This window comes from Lutra lutra, chromosome 11, assembly GCF_902655055.1.
Source record: "Lutra lutra chromosome 11, mLutLut1.2, whole genome shotgun sequence".
Taxonomy (NCBI): domain Eukaryota; kingdom Metazoa; phylum Chordata; class Mammalia; order Carnivora; family Mustelidae; genus Lutra; species Lutra lutra.
The window spans coordinates 101,455,748-101,472,482 of record NC_062288.1 but is presented as its reverse complement, the minus strand read 5'-3'; the positions used below and the strand labels follow the sequence as shown (position 1 = coordinate 101,472,482).

General features: G+C 45.7%; 1 protein-coding gene across 3 annotated transcripts in view; it reads right to left on the bottom strand.

Moving 5' to 3' along the window:
* The window catches only part of CNTNAP2 (contactin associated protein 2), a 1,959,883-nt gene that overhangs the window by 131,094 nt on the left and 1,812,054 nt on the right, over positions 1 to 16,735 (bottom strand). For all 3 annotated transcript variants that reach the window (XM_047694949.1, XM_047694948.1, XM_047694950.1), the window contains 2 exons: positions 16,254 to 16,490; positions 8,420 to 8,553 (listed from right to left, as the gene is read on the bottom strand). In XM_047694949.1, coding sequence (XP_047550905.1) covers positions 8,420 to 8,553; positions 16,254 to 16,490 — 371 coding nt within the window. The remainder of the gene's footprint in view (positions 1 to 8,419; positions 8,554 to 16,253; positions 16,491 to 16,735) is intronic.

Here is a 16,735-nt window from a genome sequence, read left to right as displayed (position 1 = left end):
GCTGCACGTGCTTATCCGCATATGGTGTCTGTCACCCAACAACACACTATAAACATGGCGCTGAGTCCGTTTGATAACTTGGTTTTCCAGGTAGGTGGAGGTATTGGCCTATTTAGGGAAGGGTCCTCTGCTGCGTCTGACCACATCAACTCAACAGGCGTGGTGCCTGGCCTTGGGAACCAGGTAGACCTGGGTTTGGATTTCAACCACTCCTTCCTGACCTGTGTCTCAGCAAGATGCGAATAAAGGCAGGTGTCTCACAGGAGTGTTATTTACTCAGTACAGCCCGGAAAGTACCAGAGACAGGTGCACAGTACGAACGAGAGACGTTGCTGGCTTTGGTTGCTAACCACACTACTGTTATTCATATTGTTATTTCCTTAATAGGGTTTTCCTTTACAGGGTCGAGGTGGAAATCCTGGCATTTTTATTGATGTTTTTGAGAAAAACTATGTTTAAACCATGTAAATTTTTTTTTCTTTTCTTTTTTTTTTTTAAGCAGCTCTGACACTGTTTTGAAAGCTGCTCCATCAACCTCCTACCCTACAGAGATTTTTCACATGCGTGTTTCACCTTCCAGCTGCAGGTGGCATTTTCTGAGCCGTGGATCGGGTTGTCTTACTGACCCTTCCAGGCTGCTCTGTCTACCCTTCCTGTCAGAACGGTTTATAGACAAGCATGCTACTCGCTTTCTCCCATCCGCTGCCCTTACTGACTCAAAAACAAAATAAACCAAAACAAAACCCCACGAACGGCCAAAGACTTACTTTTATTTAAAACTCTTAAAATTTTTCAAAAGAGCTGTATGTAGTTCCCCTATTCAGCCTGATGAGTCTGGAGATAAGCACCTGGGAAACCATTACCAAAATCTGTCAGTTGCTTTAGTTACTGTAGCTGATGTCACCCAGACTAAGGCGTGTGCTGGCCCCGTGAAGCAGGGTGCTCCTGTAATGGAAACCTTAGCCAGGTAGCCTCGGCGCTACGGTCAGGTGGCCTGTGGTGCAGAAGTAGACGTCAGTGGCTGGGAAGATAGACAACGATGGTAGGAGATAAACTAGTTTTTCAAAACGGTCACCTCATGAAAGCCGGAAGCTTTCCGGCTTCCAAACCTGTAGCTTTGGAGAAAGTGCTTTCAAAGAGCTGTGAATGACCATGGCTGTTATTTGCTTCCTGCTCCCTAAGTCAAAGAAGAGATGGGTTCAGAAAAGAATTGGCCGGTTTCTCGACATCAGTGAAAGGGAATAAAGTCCACAGATTTACAGCCTTACACCAGAGAGTAAGAAACCAACTTCAGGGGGGCACCTGGGTGGCTCAGCGGGTTAAGCCTCTGCCTTCGGCTCAGGTCATGATCTCAGGGTCCTGGGATCGAGCTCCGCATTGGGCTCTCTGGTCAGTGGGAAGCCTGCTTCCCGCTCTCTGCTGCCTCTTTGCCTACTTGTGATCTCCCTCTTTGTCAAATAAATAAATTAAAAAAAAAAAAGAAGAAATCAACTGCAGGAAGAATTAGCCAACAAAGACACATGAAGCTTTCTTAGCTCAATAGATTGGCTTAGCGCCACGGGGAAGGTAAAATTAGCGTCTTTACTTTCCACCCAAGCCTTTTGTTTCTGGTGACCTCAAGAGAGCTGCCATGACCTTAAGAGAGGCATGGGCCCGTGGAAACGAATGATGACTTATGTCCAAGGTTTATGTCTGGGAATGGATGGAGGGTTTGCTACTGGAACATGAAACTCATGGAGAGCACACAGATCAGAAGCCAACTCAGGTTTTAGAGGTATTGTATTGACAAAGAAACCAATACAGCTGGTCGACAAAAGACTTGTAAGTGTGAAACAACCCTGATTGCAATTGACAATTGCAGGAAATGGACATTTCTGGACCCTTCCTTTCGCCCTGCTTCAATGAATGCATCACCTACAACACTCAATGCAGAGATGGCCCCGGTAGGTTATGGCCCAAGTACAGCCTCCTGGAGGACAGAGTCATGGAGGCCACACGAATTAATGGACAGATATCTGGTTTAGTCAAGAACTATACTCCCCCAGCAAGGGGAGGGCTAGATGGGTGGTGGATGTGGGTCCTTAGAATGCCTCCCTAGCATGGTTTCATCACTACTAGGGACCACTTTGCTTTTCTAAAAATATCTAAGTGAGACCTTCATTGGGTTAAACCACTGAGGTTTGAGGGTTACTTTGTAGCAGCCACTGGTGCTATCCTAACATTTGCATCCGTCCCTCTGTCCCTAGCATGGAGCAGAGTGTTTGTTTCTGTTGATTACTCTTCTCCGACCATTTTTAGGATTCCTATCAATATACAGCTCCATTAGTGACTGTTTTTATATAATTTTTAAAAAAGATTTTATTTATTTGACAGAGAGATCACAAGTAGGCAGAGAGGCAGGCAGAGAGAAAGGGGAAAGTAGGTTCCCTGCTGAGCAGAGAGCCCGATGCAGGGCTCGATCCCAGGACCCTAAGATCACGACCTGAGCTGAAGGCAGAGGCTTAACCCACTGAACCACCCAGGCACCCCTGTTTTTATATAATTTGATTGCAATTCTGATTAATAGCAGGTAAGAAATTATCATCTTTATTTTATTTTAAAAGACAGAATGCAGTGATGATTTTTTTAAAAAACTTTTTTTGAAAATTCCTGATGAAAACAACTGAAGTCACGCTCTCTGTGGTACAAAACTCGGGGACCTAATCATTTGTTCTTAAGGACTTGAGAGTTATTTTTTTTATAGGTCCTTAATTTTAAAAAAAATTTTTATTATTACGTTCAGTTAGCCAACAAAAAGAAGAAAAAAAAAAGTCCTTAATTTTGCGGGCAGGAGAAATCGGTCAGCCTCTTCTTGGCAATGACGGGATGGCCCTCCAGTTAGATGAAAGCCAAAATGAACATGACATCCTTACCATCTGTTCATTTGGTTTTGGGAGAATATAGACTCTGAGTATCTGTGCCAGAGAACATATCCCTGAGCTCTCTATTGTTTAACTTCCATCAAAGCCCCCAAATATGTCATAGTTATTCTAAGAATGTGTAGTTTATTCAATTTTTGGAGCTAGTTTTACCCTTGGATGAGGCCAGAGTATCAAAAAGCCGGGTCATGTCGGCCCCTCCTCCCCTTCATGGGCTCATCACCCCTCCTCCAACTCCTTCTGGAATTGTTTGTACTGAAATCCAGTCTTTAAAAAGATTTTGAATGAGAGCGAGAGTGAGAGAGGGCACATGAGGTGGGGGTGAGGGGTAGAGGGAGAAGCAGACTCCCTGCTGAGCAAGGAGCCCAACAACCTGGGCCCCACGTCAGGCCCCCACGATCATGACCTGAGCTGAAGGCAGACGCTTAACCGACTGAGCCATCTATGCGCCCCTGAAATCCAATGTTTAAATTATGCCTGACTTTCGTTAGAGTCGCTACATTGATCAGCCTTGTGGAAAACACTCTTGCCAGGAATGCTCCTCAAGGCACTGTCCACTGCCTTTCTCAGGGCTCACCGTGTAACAAGGAGGACCAACAGCCTTGACTATCACTGCATTAAAAAAAAAAAAAGTTTGAAGAAACAGAGCAAAATCCCCAAATTTGTAATGTTCAGCTGGTAAATACATATTATTATTCTCTCTGCTTTTGCATATTTTTGAACTATTTCATACTAATAACAATTATGGTCATCATTGTTGTTATACCACTCAAATTCTTACCAGCCACAGGTATCCACTTTCTTTATTGTTGTAAAGACTTTAAAATTTATTTGAGAGAGAGGGCGCGTCCGTGTGCTTGCAAGTGGGGGGAGGGGCAGAGGCGGAGGGAGACTCCCCAGATAGACTCCCCACTGCGTGGGGAGCCGATACAGGGCCTGACCCCAGGACCCTGGGATCACAACCTGAGCTGAAATCAAGAGCTGGACGCTCAACGGGCAGAGCCACCAGGTGCCCCTGAAGGCATCCGCTTTCAAAGCCAGCTCCCATCCTTCCAGACACCTCGCTACTAAGGGATGGTTAGGAGCACGTGGGGACGAAAGTGGGACTGACCTAGGTCCATCCGTGTTTCGGCAGCTTCCCACTCTTAACCTTGAGGCGAGTTATGTCAGACGATCGGAGCTTGGGTTTCCACAGCTCTAAGAGGGGGACCGTAACGCTGCGCATCTGACACGGTTCCGGTGAGGACCGAATGAGAGGACGCATTTGACATCCTTAGCTCAGCGCCGAGGACACAGCGAACGCCCACGAATGTGAGCCATGCTCATGGACGTGACATTGCCCAAGGGGACCGGGGCAGCTTCCCAGCCAGCAAATATAATACAGGGCATGGAAGAAATACACGTATACCTTTGGGACTGACTTTTGCCCCCTATGTCACTGTTCAGACCGCCCGCGAGCCACCGGACGTCCCTCCAGCAGTGGGATGGGGACGAAAAGAAGGGAAGGGAGCAGAAACAAGCTCGGGACAGCAGGCAGGAAGGAAAGCGAGAAGAAGGGCTTTGTGACCCAAGACTTTGAAATTATTCCTCGTGATGTTTGGCTCTTGGCGTCATCTAATCGGCATGAATTTTCATCGCGTCCAGGACTCTCTCAGGTGCTCTCCGCCCGCCCGGGGTTTGTCTTACATCTTGACTGGCGGGAAGCCTTCGGCTATTATCCCTGGTGCAACTGTGAGTTTTCATAAAGGACGCCACTCGAGGGTTGTCACGGGCTCTGGCTCACGCCGGTGTCTGATGACTCCTGGAGTCAGCTCCTCGTTATCTATGTGGAGATTGGGCACTTTGTGTTTTGGCAGCAAATGTTTCATCCAAGGTCAATTTCCCTCAAGGGCTCAGCACCATTTCAGACAGTATGTGCTCAGGGAATGCAAATTAATTTAATGTTAGCTTTAGCCAAGCCCGGCTAGGGAAGTAAACCTTCTTTTAAAAACACCGTAAACACTGATAAACATCGTTGGGATGATGTGCTGTTTGTGCATGTATATATAAATGTGTAAAATTTCACCTTAATTCCAGAGGCATCATCCCACAGCATTTTATATTCAGGGTTGAATTTGCCTTATTTTTGTTCTTTGATTAGAAGTGCATTTTAATTTGAAATTATCTGAATATCTTTGTCATTATATTTTGTTATACAGTTGGGGGCTCTCAGAATGGATGGAAGGTATCTGTATGTTTCCTATTTTTGTTTGATTATAAAAATGCAACATGTGCCCCCTCAGAAATTGCCACGCATGCTTATAAGAGAAAATGAGGAAATACAGAAAACTCTAGAGGAAAACAAGCCATTTATAATCCCTCCATACAGAAATAATGAAGATGAACATTTTCCTGTTATCTCTCCCACACATTCTTGAAGTTGTAGAAGTTCTTAAGATGAATTTGTAGATGGCTTCCAGAAAAAAGGTCAGTTTCTAGTGTTCTAAAGGTACCTTCAGATTTACCTGCATTCTCCACAAGGCCTTCCCACCAGAAAGAAAGCAGGGCAGGGAGTCTTCTGACCTACTTTTCCATATCTTTTCTTCTGCCATCATCCTAGCTTTATTTTCCATCTGAGCTGGGATGGAGAGGCTGAGAAAGACCGGCGCACCAGCAGCCATGAGGTCTTTTCTGGCTGAATTCAAGTGGGTTGAGGCATCTGGCTTTCTAAACACATCCAGAAATTTCAGTGCAATTGCATTGTTCCATACGACAGAAGGACAGAGGGCAGGACCCTCTACCACACTCGGTATAATTCATGTGGCAGAATTCCATGATTTCGGGGTGCTTCCCGACTCTATGCTGTTTGTAACCTCAAAGCGTGGCGCAGCCTGTTTTCACCCCTCTCATGTCTTTTTTTCTGGAACCACATTCCTATTCTTTTGGAGGATTCTCCCCAGTTCCCTCCCTCACCCCCAAGCATCTCACTGGGGCTGCCCAGCATCATTGTCTCTCCTTCCAACAGATCAACACACAACACAAGCCAGACCAATCACAGACCTTCCCTGAGGTTTTGAAATGAGAACCAAGACACCTTCTTCTGGTAGCAGAACTGAGACATGAGTCTGGCCCGTGCTCCTGTGTTTGCCTTCTACCATATGTAACAGAGGGAGCCTGCAGGAGGAGGTAGTAGCCCCGTCGTCATAGAGGGGCTGTCAAGCAGAGATAATAGAGGGATCAAGGCATGGAAGAGGGAGGGGCGGGAGAGGGTCAACAGCTTCTAGTCTTCATTGTAGTCCTCCAGGTCCCCTGGATTTTCTTCTAGAATATTAGTTTGTCCTTTCTTAAATTCCATGACCTACACTAGGAATTCTCCCTACAAATGAGTTCCAAATTGGTTTTCAGTCACTTGCAACAACAAGAACTCTGAGCAGTAGAACCGGACTCCCCCCGCCCCACCCCCAGCCCTCAGTCTCCTGCTCTCTAGACTTCTCTGGCTTTCCATGCCTCAAAATCCCCAAGTTCCTAAAACAGCCTATCCCTCTCCCAACCCTGCCCCCTCTCCCTGTCTTCAGGGCAATCTCTAATTCTGTGGCAGGTAGCAGCTCTGATTAAGCTCATATTTGTTCTTAAAGGGTTGCTGGTTAGGAGGCACCTGGGTGGCTCAGTTGGTTACACATCTGCCTTTGGCTCAGGTCATGATCCCGGGGTCCTGGGATGAAGCCCCACCTCAGGGGGTTCCCTGCTCAGCGGGAGTCTGCTTTTCCCTCTCCCTCTGATCCTTCCCCTGCTTGAGCTCGCTTCCTCCCTCTCTCAAATAAATAGATAAAATCTTAAAAACAAAAACAAAAAAGGGTGGCTCGCTAGTTCTGAAGAATCCCCAGTTGGCCGAATGTGCCAGGAGAGGGGCTGCCTTACTTGTCTTTCCTCTGGACCTCATTTTGGGAAATATATCCAGAAATGGCTCTAGCTCTGGTCCCCCCTCCCACTCACCCGGTCTTCCCCTGTGGCCGTGGCTCCCCCCAGAGACGGAACACAAGCTGGGGGAGTGGGCGAGGGAGAAGCAGGCTCCCCGCTGAACAGGGAGCCTGATGCAGGGCTTGATCCCAGGACCCTGGGATCATCCGGAGCCAAAGGCAGAGGCTTAACCGACTGAGCCACCCTGGCACCCCTCTTTTTAACTTCTAACATTATTCCATAAATGCCGCAATAGCAAGAGACGTCACTTGAAAAGAGGTGACAGATGGCATGGGTTAAAATGAGGGAATGTTTCTAATTAAAAGCCAATACACATAATGAAAAAATGGCACAAAACCATCCTAACCCTATAATGATATAAAGTGTACCCCTCCTGGGCCTTGCTGGCTTTTCGGAATAAACCTGGAGTTACGGTTCAAGATGGACTTGCTTTTGCCCAGTACATGATCTGCAGCTTCCCAGATGAGCCAGGCACCGCGCTGGGCTCAGGGACCCTGCCCACCACCGTGGGGGCAATCTTCTTTACACCTATTTGATTGATTGCACGAGAAACTGTAACTGCACGTTGTCAATTTCCTAGGAAAGGCCTGTCCTTAAAATACCCTCTCGCATTTCCTGCTAAAGGCCAAGCGTAAACTCCGTATCAAGTTATGAATTTGACATCCACCGCTGCTCAAACACGGACAGGACTTGGGCCCTTTCTTTGCAGCCCGAACTTGCCACAGCAGCCAGCCGAATCCGAATGAGGTCTGACTGTGCTGAACCCCTGCCAAATGGCACTCCACTCTCTGACAAAACAGTACCCCTGCTGTTCTTTTCCCTGACAGATATCTATTTTGAACTCCTTCTAGAGAATGCAGTGACAGTTCCCATCCTTGATCTTTTGGCTTCGTTCCCAGGGAGACTTCCTCATGCTATGTTTTATTCATGGTGCCTCCCAGGCTGGTTTCTTCATTGTGAAAATCGGTGGTGGGGGTAGGGACAATCAATGAACCTGAAATAAAACTGGACTGTCATAATAAAACCATCCCTTTGTGTGCTGAAAGCCTACAACCGGAGTCTGAGATTCTGGGGAAGGTCTGTGTTTTGAGAATTTTTCGGGCAAAGCATCCACAGAGGAAAAAAAAAATAGTTATTCATATTGTGTTGGAGTAGTGAAAGTAGGTCAGATAAACCAAAATAACCTTTGCTGGGAAACATGATAAGCTTCAGACATCTGAGAGCATGGAGAAAAAAAATGGTGTGGTGGATAAAAACAGGAGCTGATAGATGTGTGAGTCTAAAAGCAGCGAGGTGCAAGGAATATACACAGCAAACATCCCACCCTCTCCCTGACAAATGTCCTCACTGTTAACTCCGTCATTGTCTTTCCTTTAGTATCCATACATGGTTCTACTTCCCTGGTTAGGACTTTGTAGGAGAAAGTGTAATAGGCATCTTACACTTAAGCCCCCAAAACAAAGCCAGCGCCCAAGTACAAGAGAGGATAGAGATTGTAATACAGTATCACATACACTCGGTGAGCGTACAGTACGTATGTATACCTTGAGAAATATGGTCCTCTCGTGCCGGGTGATGTTAACGCTGTGGGGTTGTCCATTGGCCATGTTCCTATGATCTACATCAATGTTGTAGGGCTCCCTGGTGCCGCCCAGGTTGTACCGAATCTGTAAGCTTCCTATAGAAGGAAAAGAAAAGAAATTCTTGTCATTTCTTTGCTCCAGGTTTCACTGGATGGTCAGGCTTGCCCCCTTGATGCTCAGGCTTGCCCCCCTTGCTGTCCGCTAATACCCTGGCTGCTCTGAATTCTGGCTCGCTAATTCAATGGCATGCTGAACCAGAAGGGTTAAGAGCACTGGGCCTACAGGGGTTTACAGTCTACCAACAGTGAGCTACCCATGACCATCATCTCCAAGCTGAAGTGGCAAATGATCCAAGCTGGGACTGTGCCTGGGAAGGAGGAGGAGAACACATACAATATAGGACTGTGGAGACGCCGGTAGACTGACAAAAATACCACAGGAAATAAAAAATAAATGCTGGATGCAGGGATGGTCTCACGCCATCAGCAAAGTGTGACATTCAGCATATAAAAGAATCATGAGCACACAATATTAAAAATAAACATAATTTACAAAAGATAAATACATGGGATTTGGGGTGGGCTTCACTGAGACCAAGAAAATGAAGCGACAAATTTTATTCTAGGCTAGAGATTGCATCAGTCCGAATGCAAATCAAAGGAAAGATGGGCTTCCTGGGCCCTTGAGTCCTCACTGCCCCTCTGCTCCAGCTGACTTGGCCTCAACAAATTATTCTGTTTTTCCTCTCCATCTTGTTTCTCCCCAGTAACGACAGAAAATATTCAGAAAGCCTGATATAATATTCTAGATCCTGTTGTTAATTAATCTGCACAGCAAACATAACTTGTATTTCTTATTTATGATTTTTAAAGACATCAATTTTTTATCTCATTTTTAACTCAGATTACAATCTTCGTATTAATAGTTTCGACATCCCATAGCTTAAAGACGAAGCCAGCAACCTAGCAAGAGTTTGACCCACTAAATCATCTCACAGGGTTTTTGTTGCCTCTTTCATTTTCTGTCTTGAGGGACAAAATGGATATCCTGATTTTTTTTTTTTTAAAGATTTATTTATTTATTTATTTGACACAGAGAGAGCACAAGTAGGCAGAAAGGCAGGCGGCGGGCGGTGGGGGGTGGGGCGGCGAGCAGGCTCCCGCTGAGCAGAGACCCCCCCCCCATGCGTGACTCGATCCCAGGACCCCGAGACCATGACCTGAGCTGAAGGCAGAGGCTTAACCCACTGAGCCACCCAGGAGCCCCGGATATCTTGATTTTTAAGTCGTGAAATAAAACATGATAATTAAAACTTCGAAAGTAAACAGAAGAAAAAGAAAGAAAAGAAAGTCACCGGAAATCCCACCATCGAGAGGTAACTTGGCTACATATATGGCAGCGTCTTTTCCCAGAAACTGATCATGTCCATATGTATCCATATATACACAAATAAATGCAAGTTTCTAAATACTGCCCTCCCTTAGTGAGGCACTGTAGCATTACACGGGTGGTTTAAATGTTCTATAAATATTCTACCGTGTCCCTGGAATTGAGAGCAGTGTACATTAGATCAACAAAAATTTAACAGTATTTCCTAATTTTGCTTTCTGAGCAAATGTGACAAAACTTCCCTGTTTCTGAATTTTACCTTAGTTTTTCATCCTAGATTTGTTTACTTATAGCTTTTGGTCAAGCGCTGCTGATTTTCACCTCCTGGGTGTGTCTGAACTCACATACTCTCCTTCATCTCCATTGAAGCACAGGCATCCCTTGGCACCCGGGGTGCCCTGGGTGGACCCTAGGGGAGCCCTCCTCCTGGCGGATGCAGCTCCAGCCAGAGCTGGCTTGTCTTGGAGCCTTGGAGCTGACCACGTGGTTTCAGGGACTGGACCGCCACCACCTGAGCCTCGCCTGTGTCCTCTTTGCCTGAACCACCTGATCCGAATCTGTTTCTCCTTAACAATGACTCCTCTTGGCCTCATTTCATCGTTAGCTGAATCCCTTCTTTCTCTGCTCGTCTTCACTACCAATCCCATTAAAGGAGAGGTCTTACTGGCACTTTAAACACATCATATGCAAAAAACAAACTCTTGACCTTTCCCCCCAAAAAGTATTCCATCTCAGTTTTCCACATTTCAGTTAATAGCTGCTTCAACCTTCAGGCTATTCCTGGCAAAAGCCTTGCCTCCCCTCTTCCTCCTACATTACACATACGATCCGTCAGCAGCTCTCTTTGGCTCTTTCAAATATACCCTGACACATGTCTTTTCATCTCCTGCATTTCTACCCCTGGACCTAGCCGCCACCATCATTTACCTGGATTACTGGACTCACCGCCATACTAACAAACCTCTTTGCTTCTGCCATTCTCCCACCTCCCTACCCCAACCTAGCCTCTGCCCCCACATATCCACACCTGTCTCAGAGGGCAGAGTGATCCTCTGCTCAGAACCCTCCATGGCTTCCTATCTCAACCAGAGTAAAAATCATAGTTTGCCTAATAGCTCACCAGGCCCTATATGAGCTTGCCCTATTATCTCTGACATAATCTCTTATTCTCCTCCTTGCTAACTCCTTATCAGTCTTCTTTAGCCTCCTTGTTGTTTCCCCAGAAACCAGCATGTTCCTGCCTCAGGAGCTTTGCACAGGCTGGCTCTTCTGTCTAGGATGCTCAGTCCCCAGTATTCTGCATGATGGACTCCTTACCCGCTTTAGATCTTTGCTTAAATATCTTCTCAGTGATTATTTCTGTGACTTCCTCATTAAAAGAAGAATTTACCCACTCTTTTCCCTTGGCCAGGTCCTCCCTTTTCTGCCTTATTTTTTCCCCATGAGAGTAATAAATTTTGTTTATATTCTCTGTACTTTATTTCCAGTTCCTAGAATAATGCCTGATACTTAGTAGTTGCTGAATAAACATGTCTACTGAATGAATGAGTGACGGTCTCCCTGCTTCTGTGCTTTTTTTCTTGCAGAGAGATTTTTCCAAAATGCATAATTGATGATGCCACTGGGTCACTAAAAACTCTTCAAAGCCTTCTAGTTGCTCATATGATGAAGACATACATTCTTAATGTAATGTATGGTGCCTTGTCTGATGTGAGTTCTGCCTGTTATGTTATTTTAAATGATGCTAGTTACTCTCTCACTTTTTACATTCAAGCTACCTTGGACTTATGTTATACCCTAGAAAATACAATTCTTCTTTCTACCCCAGGACCTTTGAATACCCTGCTCCCCTTTTCTGAGCTGCCTCTTTCCCCACTCCTTGGTATTTTACCTTATTTTTTCCCTTTACCCTAATAGCATTAAAAACAATCTATTGTTTGGGACTGAACAGGAGGTGATTAAACGGTTGCATGGCTATGTGCAGAAGAACAAGTTGACTGCCTTGAGTTTTTATTCCCTCCTTCTTGTGCTTGGACTGCATATAATCACTTTAATATACAGCTGTATTCATTCATCATTTATTTACTCATTTCTTCAGAAGATATTTATTCAGTGCTCTTGAAAAGCACTGTTGAATCCAATTTTTCAAGGCCTGAACGTAGGCTGTCTGGCTGGCATTAGTGCAGAGTCCCCCTCTAAGACCCAGGTCCATCTCCAAACCCCTGTCTCTGTCCCTGGGGATACAAAGAGAAGAAAGACCAGGCCCCACCTTTGAGGACTAGAGGTCGGAGGAAATACCAATCAAGCAAAAAACCAGACATTTTCTGCCCTATTTTCTTTGTCATTGGTCCCATTATGTTCCCCAGCTCATTAAAATCAGTATTAAGCTGTTTTCATTATTTTTTCTCTTTTCTGGCTTTCTTTCTTTGTAAATATGATTTAAAATTTCTGTAACTGCCTCACTTAATGGCAACTGCAATGATTTGCTTTGAGAAAACAGACGAGTTGGAACGTTAAATTTATATGTAGTGGATCTCCATAAACAGTAATGGCAATTTTCTTGAATAATAAAATTTAAATGATATATTTATTCCTTTCAAATAATAGTACCAGAGAACCACTAAATGGCGGTGGGAGAATATTAATATTTTCCATTAATATAAAATATTATTAAAATGGAAAAATACTTCACTTCCTGCATCTCACGTTCATCTCCCAAGTGAATTAAAGCGGTTATAAGGGACGGCTCTTTTATTGGCTACAGCAAATAATGGGCTTAACAGATTTATTCTCTCCTGGCCATCATCATTATCATCAGCAAACACTTACGGGGCACCTATCGTAGGCAGGAAATGTGGTGCTGGGGGCTTCTCATCTCGCTGGGAAGACAGCGAGTGTTTGTAACAAGGACAGACAACAGTACAGTAAATGCCATGGAAAGTAAGCGGTACGGGAGTCTAAAGTAAGGAGAAGTCACTGAAAGGAGGGGAGACTCGGTCTGGCTCTGGAATGAAAGGCAGGTGTTAGCGCCCAGAGGCAGATGCAGCTCCTCCGGGTACAAGAGCACGGTGGTGGGCAGGGGCAGGGTGTCACGTGAGCTTGGAGAAGAATGAGGAGGAGCAGGGCTGGGTGGCACTGAATACGTGGCAGGATGTGGATTAAATCTGTGGGCTGGGGCTGGTAGTAACAGCTGACGCTTACGCAGTGTCTGCGACACCTCCCTGGATGACAGACCGCATGGGGACAGGGTCCTGTTTCCCCCTTACTGACTCGTGCCATTTTCACAATATTTCACACGAGGGAGCCCTGGGCACGGAAGGGCTAACTGCCCACGGTCACGGTCGCACACCCTGCACAAGGCAGAAGCAGATTCAAACCCAGACTTTCTGGTTCTACACTCGGAGCTGTCCCCTTGGGAGACCTCACTCGGGAGCCACAGGCAGGATGTGGGATTTGGGATTTCTTCTGCCCTTCCTGGGAGGAGGAGAGCCCTACTGGAGGCGTGATGAGGGATGCGGCTGAGTGGAGGCCGTGGTGGGTAAGAGCGAGCAGGGAGGGACCAGAAGAAGGGAGAGGGATGGGTGTGAGGCGCACTGATGTTCCACGAAGGGGCTAATGCTCTTCTAGGAGCTGGGCGCCCCTCAGACCTCGGCAGACCCTCAGTGGGCTGGGCTGCTGGAGTCACCAGGTTGGTGGCCTCCTGAATGCAAATGGTCTCGTCCATTTACTCAAGTGCCATTTCACATGTAATAACCTGTATGTGCCACGGCAGGAACGAAGCTGGAAGATGTTTGTGAGGAGACCAGCAGTGGGGAAGGAAAGAGAGAGATACCCCGGAGGGACACAGTGTGACTAGACTCTGCAGTCCTTGTTTGCCTGGGTGGCCCCCCAAAGGGGAAGGAAAGCGCATTTGTGAATGACAGCGCACTTGGGAATTGGGGGTCTGGAGGGGGGATCCCTGGCAGAAGCTGAGGTCTGGGGAGGGGCCCATCTTGGGGGAACCATGACGGTGCTACGACTTTCAATATGTTAAGTATGAGGGATGCTGGGACATTTAGTGAAGACTTTCTGGTTTTTAATTTTTTTCCTGACATTTTGGCATAGAACTTATTGATATTTTTTTCCTGAACGAATTCTTCACATTTTTCTAACTTTAAATGCTAATTAATAAAAAAAAAAATGCAGTCTTTGAAGTGTGAACAAAACCACATTTTCATCAGCAGTTTGAAGACGGCCTTGCAAAGTTCAAGAAACCGACTGGTCCTGCTTTCCAAACGCGCTGGGGGTGTGCTAGAGATCTCTGCCATATGGAGAGAGCAGAGGAGGTCTCGGGGCCTGGAATCAGACGCCTGAGCTTAGGAATCCTGGTTTTGCCTTCACTAGCTCAGTGTGCAAGTCACTTAGCCTCTCCGTACTCCCCAGTTTTATCATCTGTTGACAGGGAATAAAGAATGATATCTACCTCGTGGCTGTGTGGCTTGTAGGAATTCATGCGTGTGCAACACAGCCCACCTTCCGGCACCATTAAATGATAGCACCAATATGAATTGATTACTCAAAACCCTTGCACACGGTGAACGCCCCGAGACACCAGCATGAGTGCTCATGGGGACGGGGGTAGCTTATGGGAAGGTGAGTTCCCGCTGCAGTTGGGGACTGGGTTTGATGCGGCAGTGACTTAAGGAGTAGGAGTATCTTTTCTGATTACAACAGCGATGCTTGCTCATTGTGAGTATTTGATATTTATCAAAGAATATTATTCAGGAGAAGCAAATCCACCATAAAGAACTACTTTGTGCTCATATTATCGCTTTCTGTTTTCCATCTTTATTTTTCACAGATCTAAGCCGATACTGTATAGTCAAGGCTCTGTCTTGCCTTTTTTCTTTCTTTCTTCTTCTTCTTCTTCTTCTTTTTTTTTGGTTTAACATTATAGTACATAGTTTTTTTTTCTCCATACATTTTCTCCACTGCTCCACATTAAGTATTATTCTTAATGAATACATAATATTCCTTAAAATGGTGACTCCCTCTTTAACCATTTTACTATAGTTGAACTTTTGTAGGTCCTTCCTAATGCTTATTTTTATAAATAACACTAAGAGGAACATTCTGATGCTGCCTCTTTGTCTGGTTTTTGGCTTATTTCTTTAGGAATAATTTCTGAAAAGGAAAATCTTAGGAAATATCCCCTCTGCCCCCAATCCTTTTAACCAACAATGAATTGACCAGAGAAACTGAAGAATTTACTATGTTTTCAAACTCAAGCTGGCCTGGATCTGTAATAATAATTTTTGCTCCCGCAGAAGAGAATCCTGATCTTTACAAAGCTAAGACTTTGGAATACTCCGTGCAGAGCCAGGAGGTGTGGGCAATGAGACAAGCGTCTCCACATCCTCAGCCCATGTCATCGCTCTGGGAAATGAATGAGAGAGATTCGCTCCCTGATCAACCCACAATATTCTTATTTGGGAAAAAGTGATCTTCTTAGAACTTTTCTCTTTTTAAAGATTTTATTTATTTATTTGACAGACAGAACACAAGTAGGCAGAGAGGCAGGCAGAGAGAGAGGGGGAAGCAGGCTCCCTGCTGAGCAGAGAGCCCGACGACTCGAGGCTTGATCCCAGAACTCTGGGATCATGACCTGAGCCGAAGGCACAGGCTTAACCAACCGAGCCACCCAGGCACCCCAAGAACTTTTAAGTGTCTCAGGATTCAGGTTTTCTGAGAGGAATGGCCCCTCAGTGTTGGGCACGCTCCTGTGTTCCAGAACTGCTCAGCCTTCTCTCAAAGGTCATGAGTGCATTTGGCTATTCTCACAAGATGCCAGTTTTAGTCTCACTCTGACCCTCTTGGGCTCCATGCATATTTGCAAATCAAGGTGGTAAATATACTTCTGCTTTAACCCAGCCTTACGCCAGGGATGTATTTTATGCATGTAACATTCTGAGAGGGTTTAGGAATGAAAACATCTCTGGTTTTCCATTTCTATGGAAAGCTATGTATGTTCTGAAGGAACCTACTGATACATTATCATACATCAGGATACCTCATTGATTTATATTAAATTAATTTTACTACTTCAGAGCTCATCTCTATTTAGTACAGCAGTGCATGTCTTCATTTGAGAGGAACAAAAAATCATCATTATACATATGAAACAACCTCATATTCATGTACTATGCTTCCCATAAAGAACCTGACATGCCTTAGCAACATCACTACTGTGACACTGACAAGCTGCCTTCCTGGCTCTCACATAGGGAAATGAGGTTCAAAGACATTGGATGACTCCCTCAACGTCCTGCAGAGAATAAAGGACAAGACCAGAGCAACCCAGACTTTCTAGAACATTCTGTTCACCCAACATTAAATATTAGCAGAGGCTAGGCATGCTTGTCCTTACCGGTGGGTTTGATGAGCACTGCCAAGAAGTCTGTCGTGAAGGAGCTCACGTAGAGGAGAATGCAGGGCGCCTTGGAGGTACTGAAGCTGAAGCGGATCCCCTCATGTGCCAGGTCGGCAGGGGCACTCTGCTGATCAGGGGAGCTGTCTGACCTGACGCCCGATTCTTTGCTGCTGACCCCCGATGTCTGGAAGTTATACCGTAGCCACATCCCCTCTTCAAAAAATGCGCCAACATCTGTTGAAACAAAATGGGTGGAGACTGACAAATGAGGGGAAACTGGATGCTGATACTGACAACACTTCAAGCTTGTTGTTCACGGAAGACAGGCCCTGCCTCCAGGACGGGATCGGATGGGGCTACTGTCCATAGAGATGGGCCTGATTTCATCAACATGGATCAACTATCACCCTCACTCCCCCCCCCCCCCAAAAGAAGTAGCATGTAATAGAGCACGCAGATCTGTAAATTTAAAAAAGATA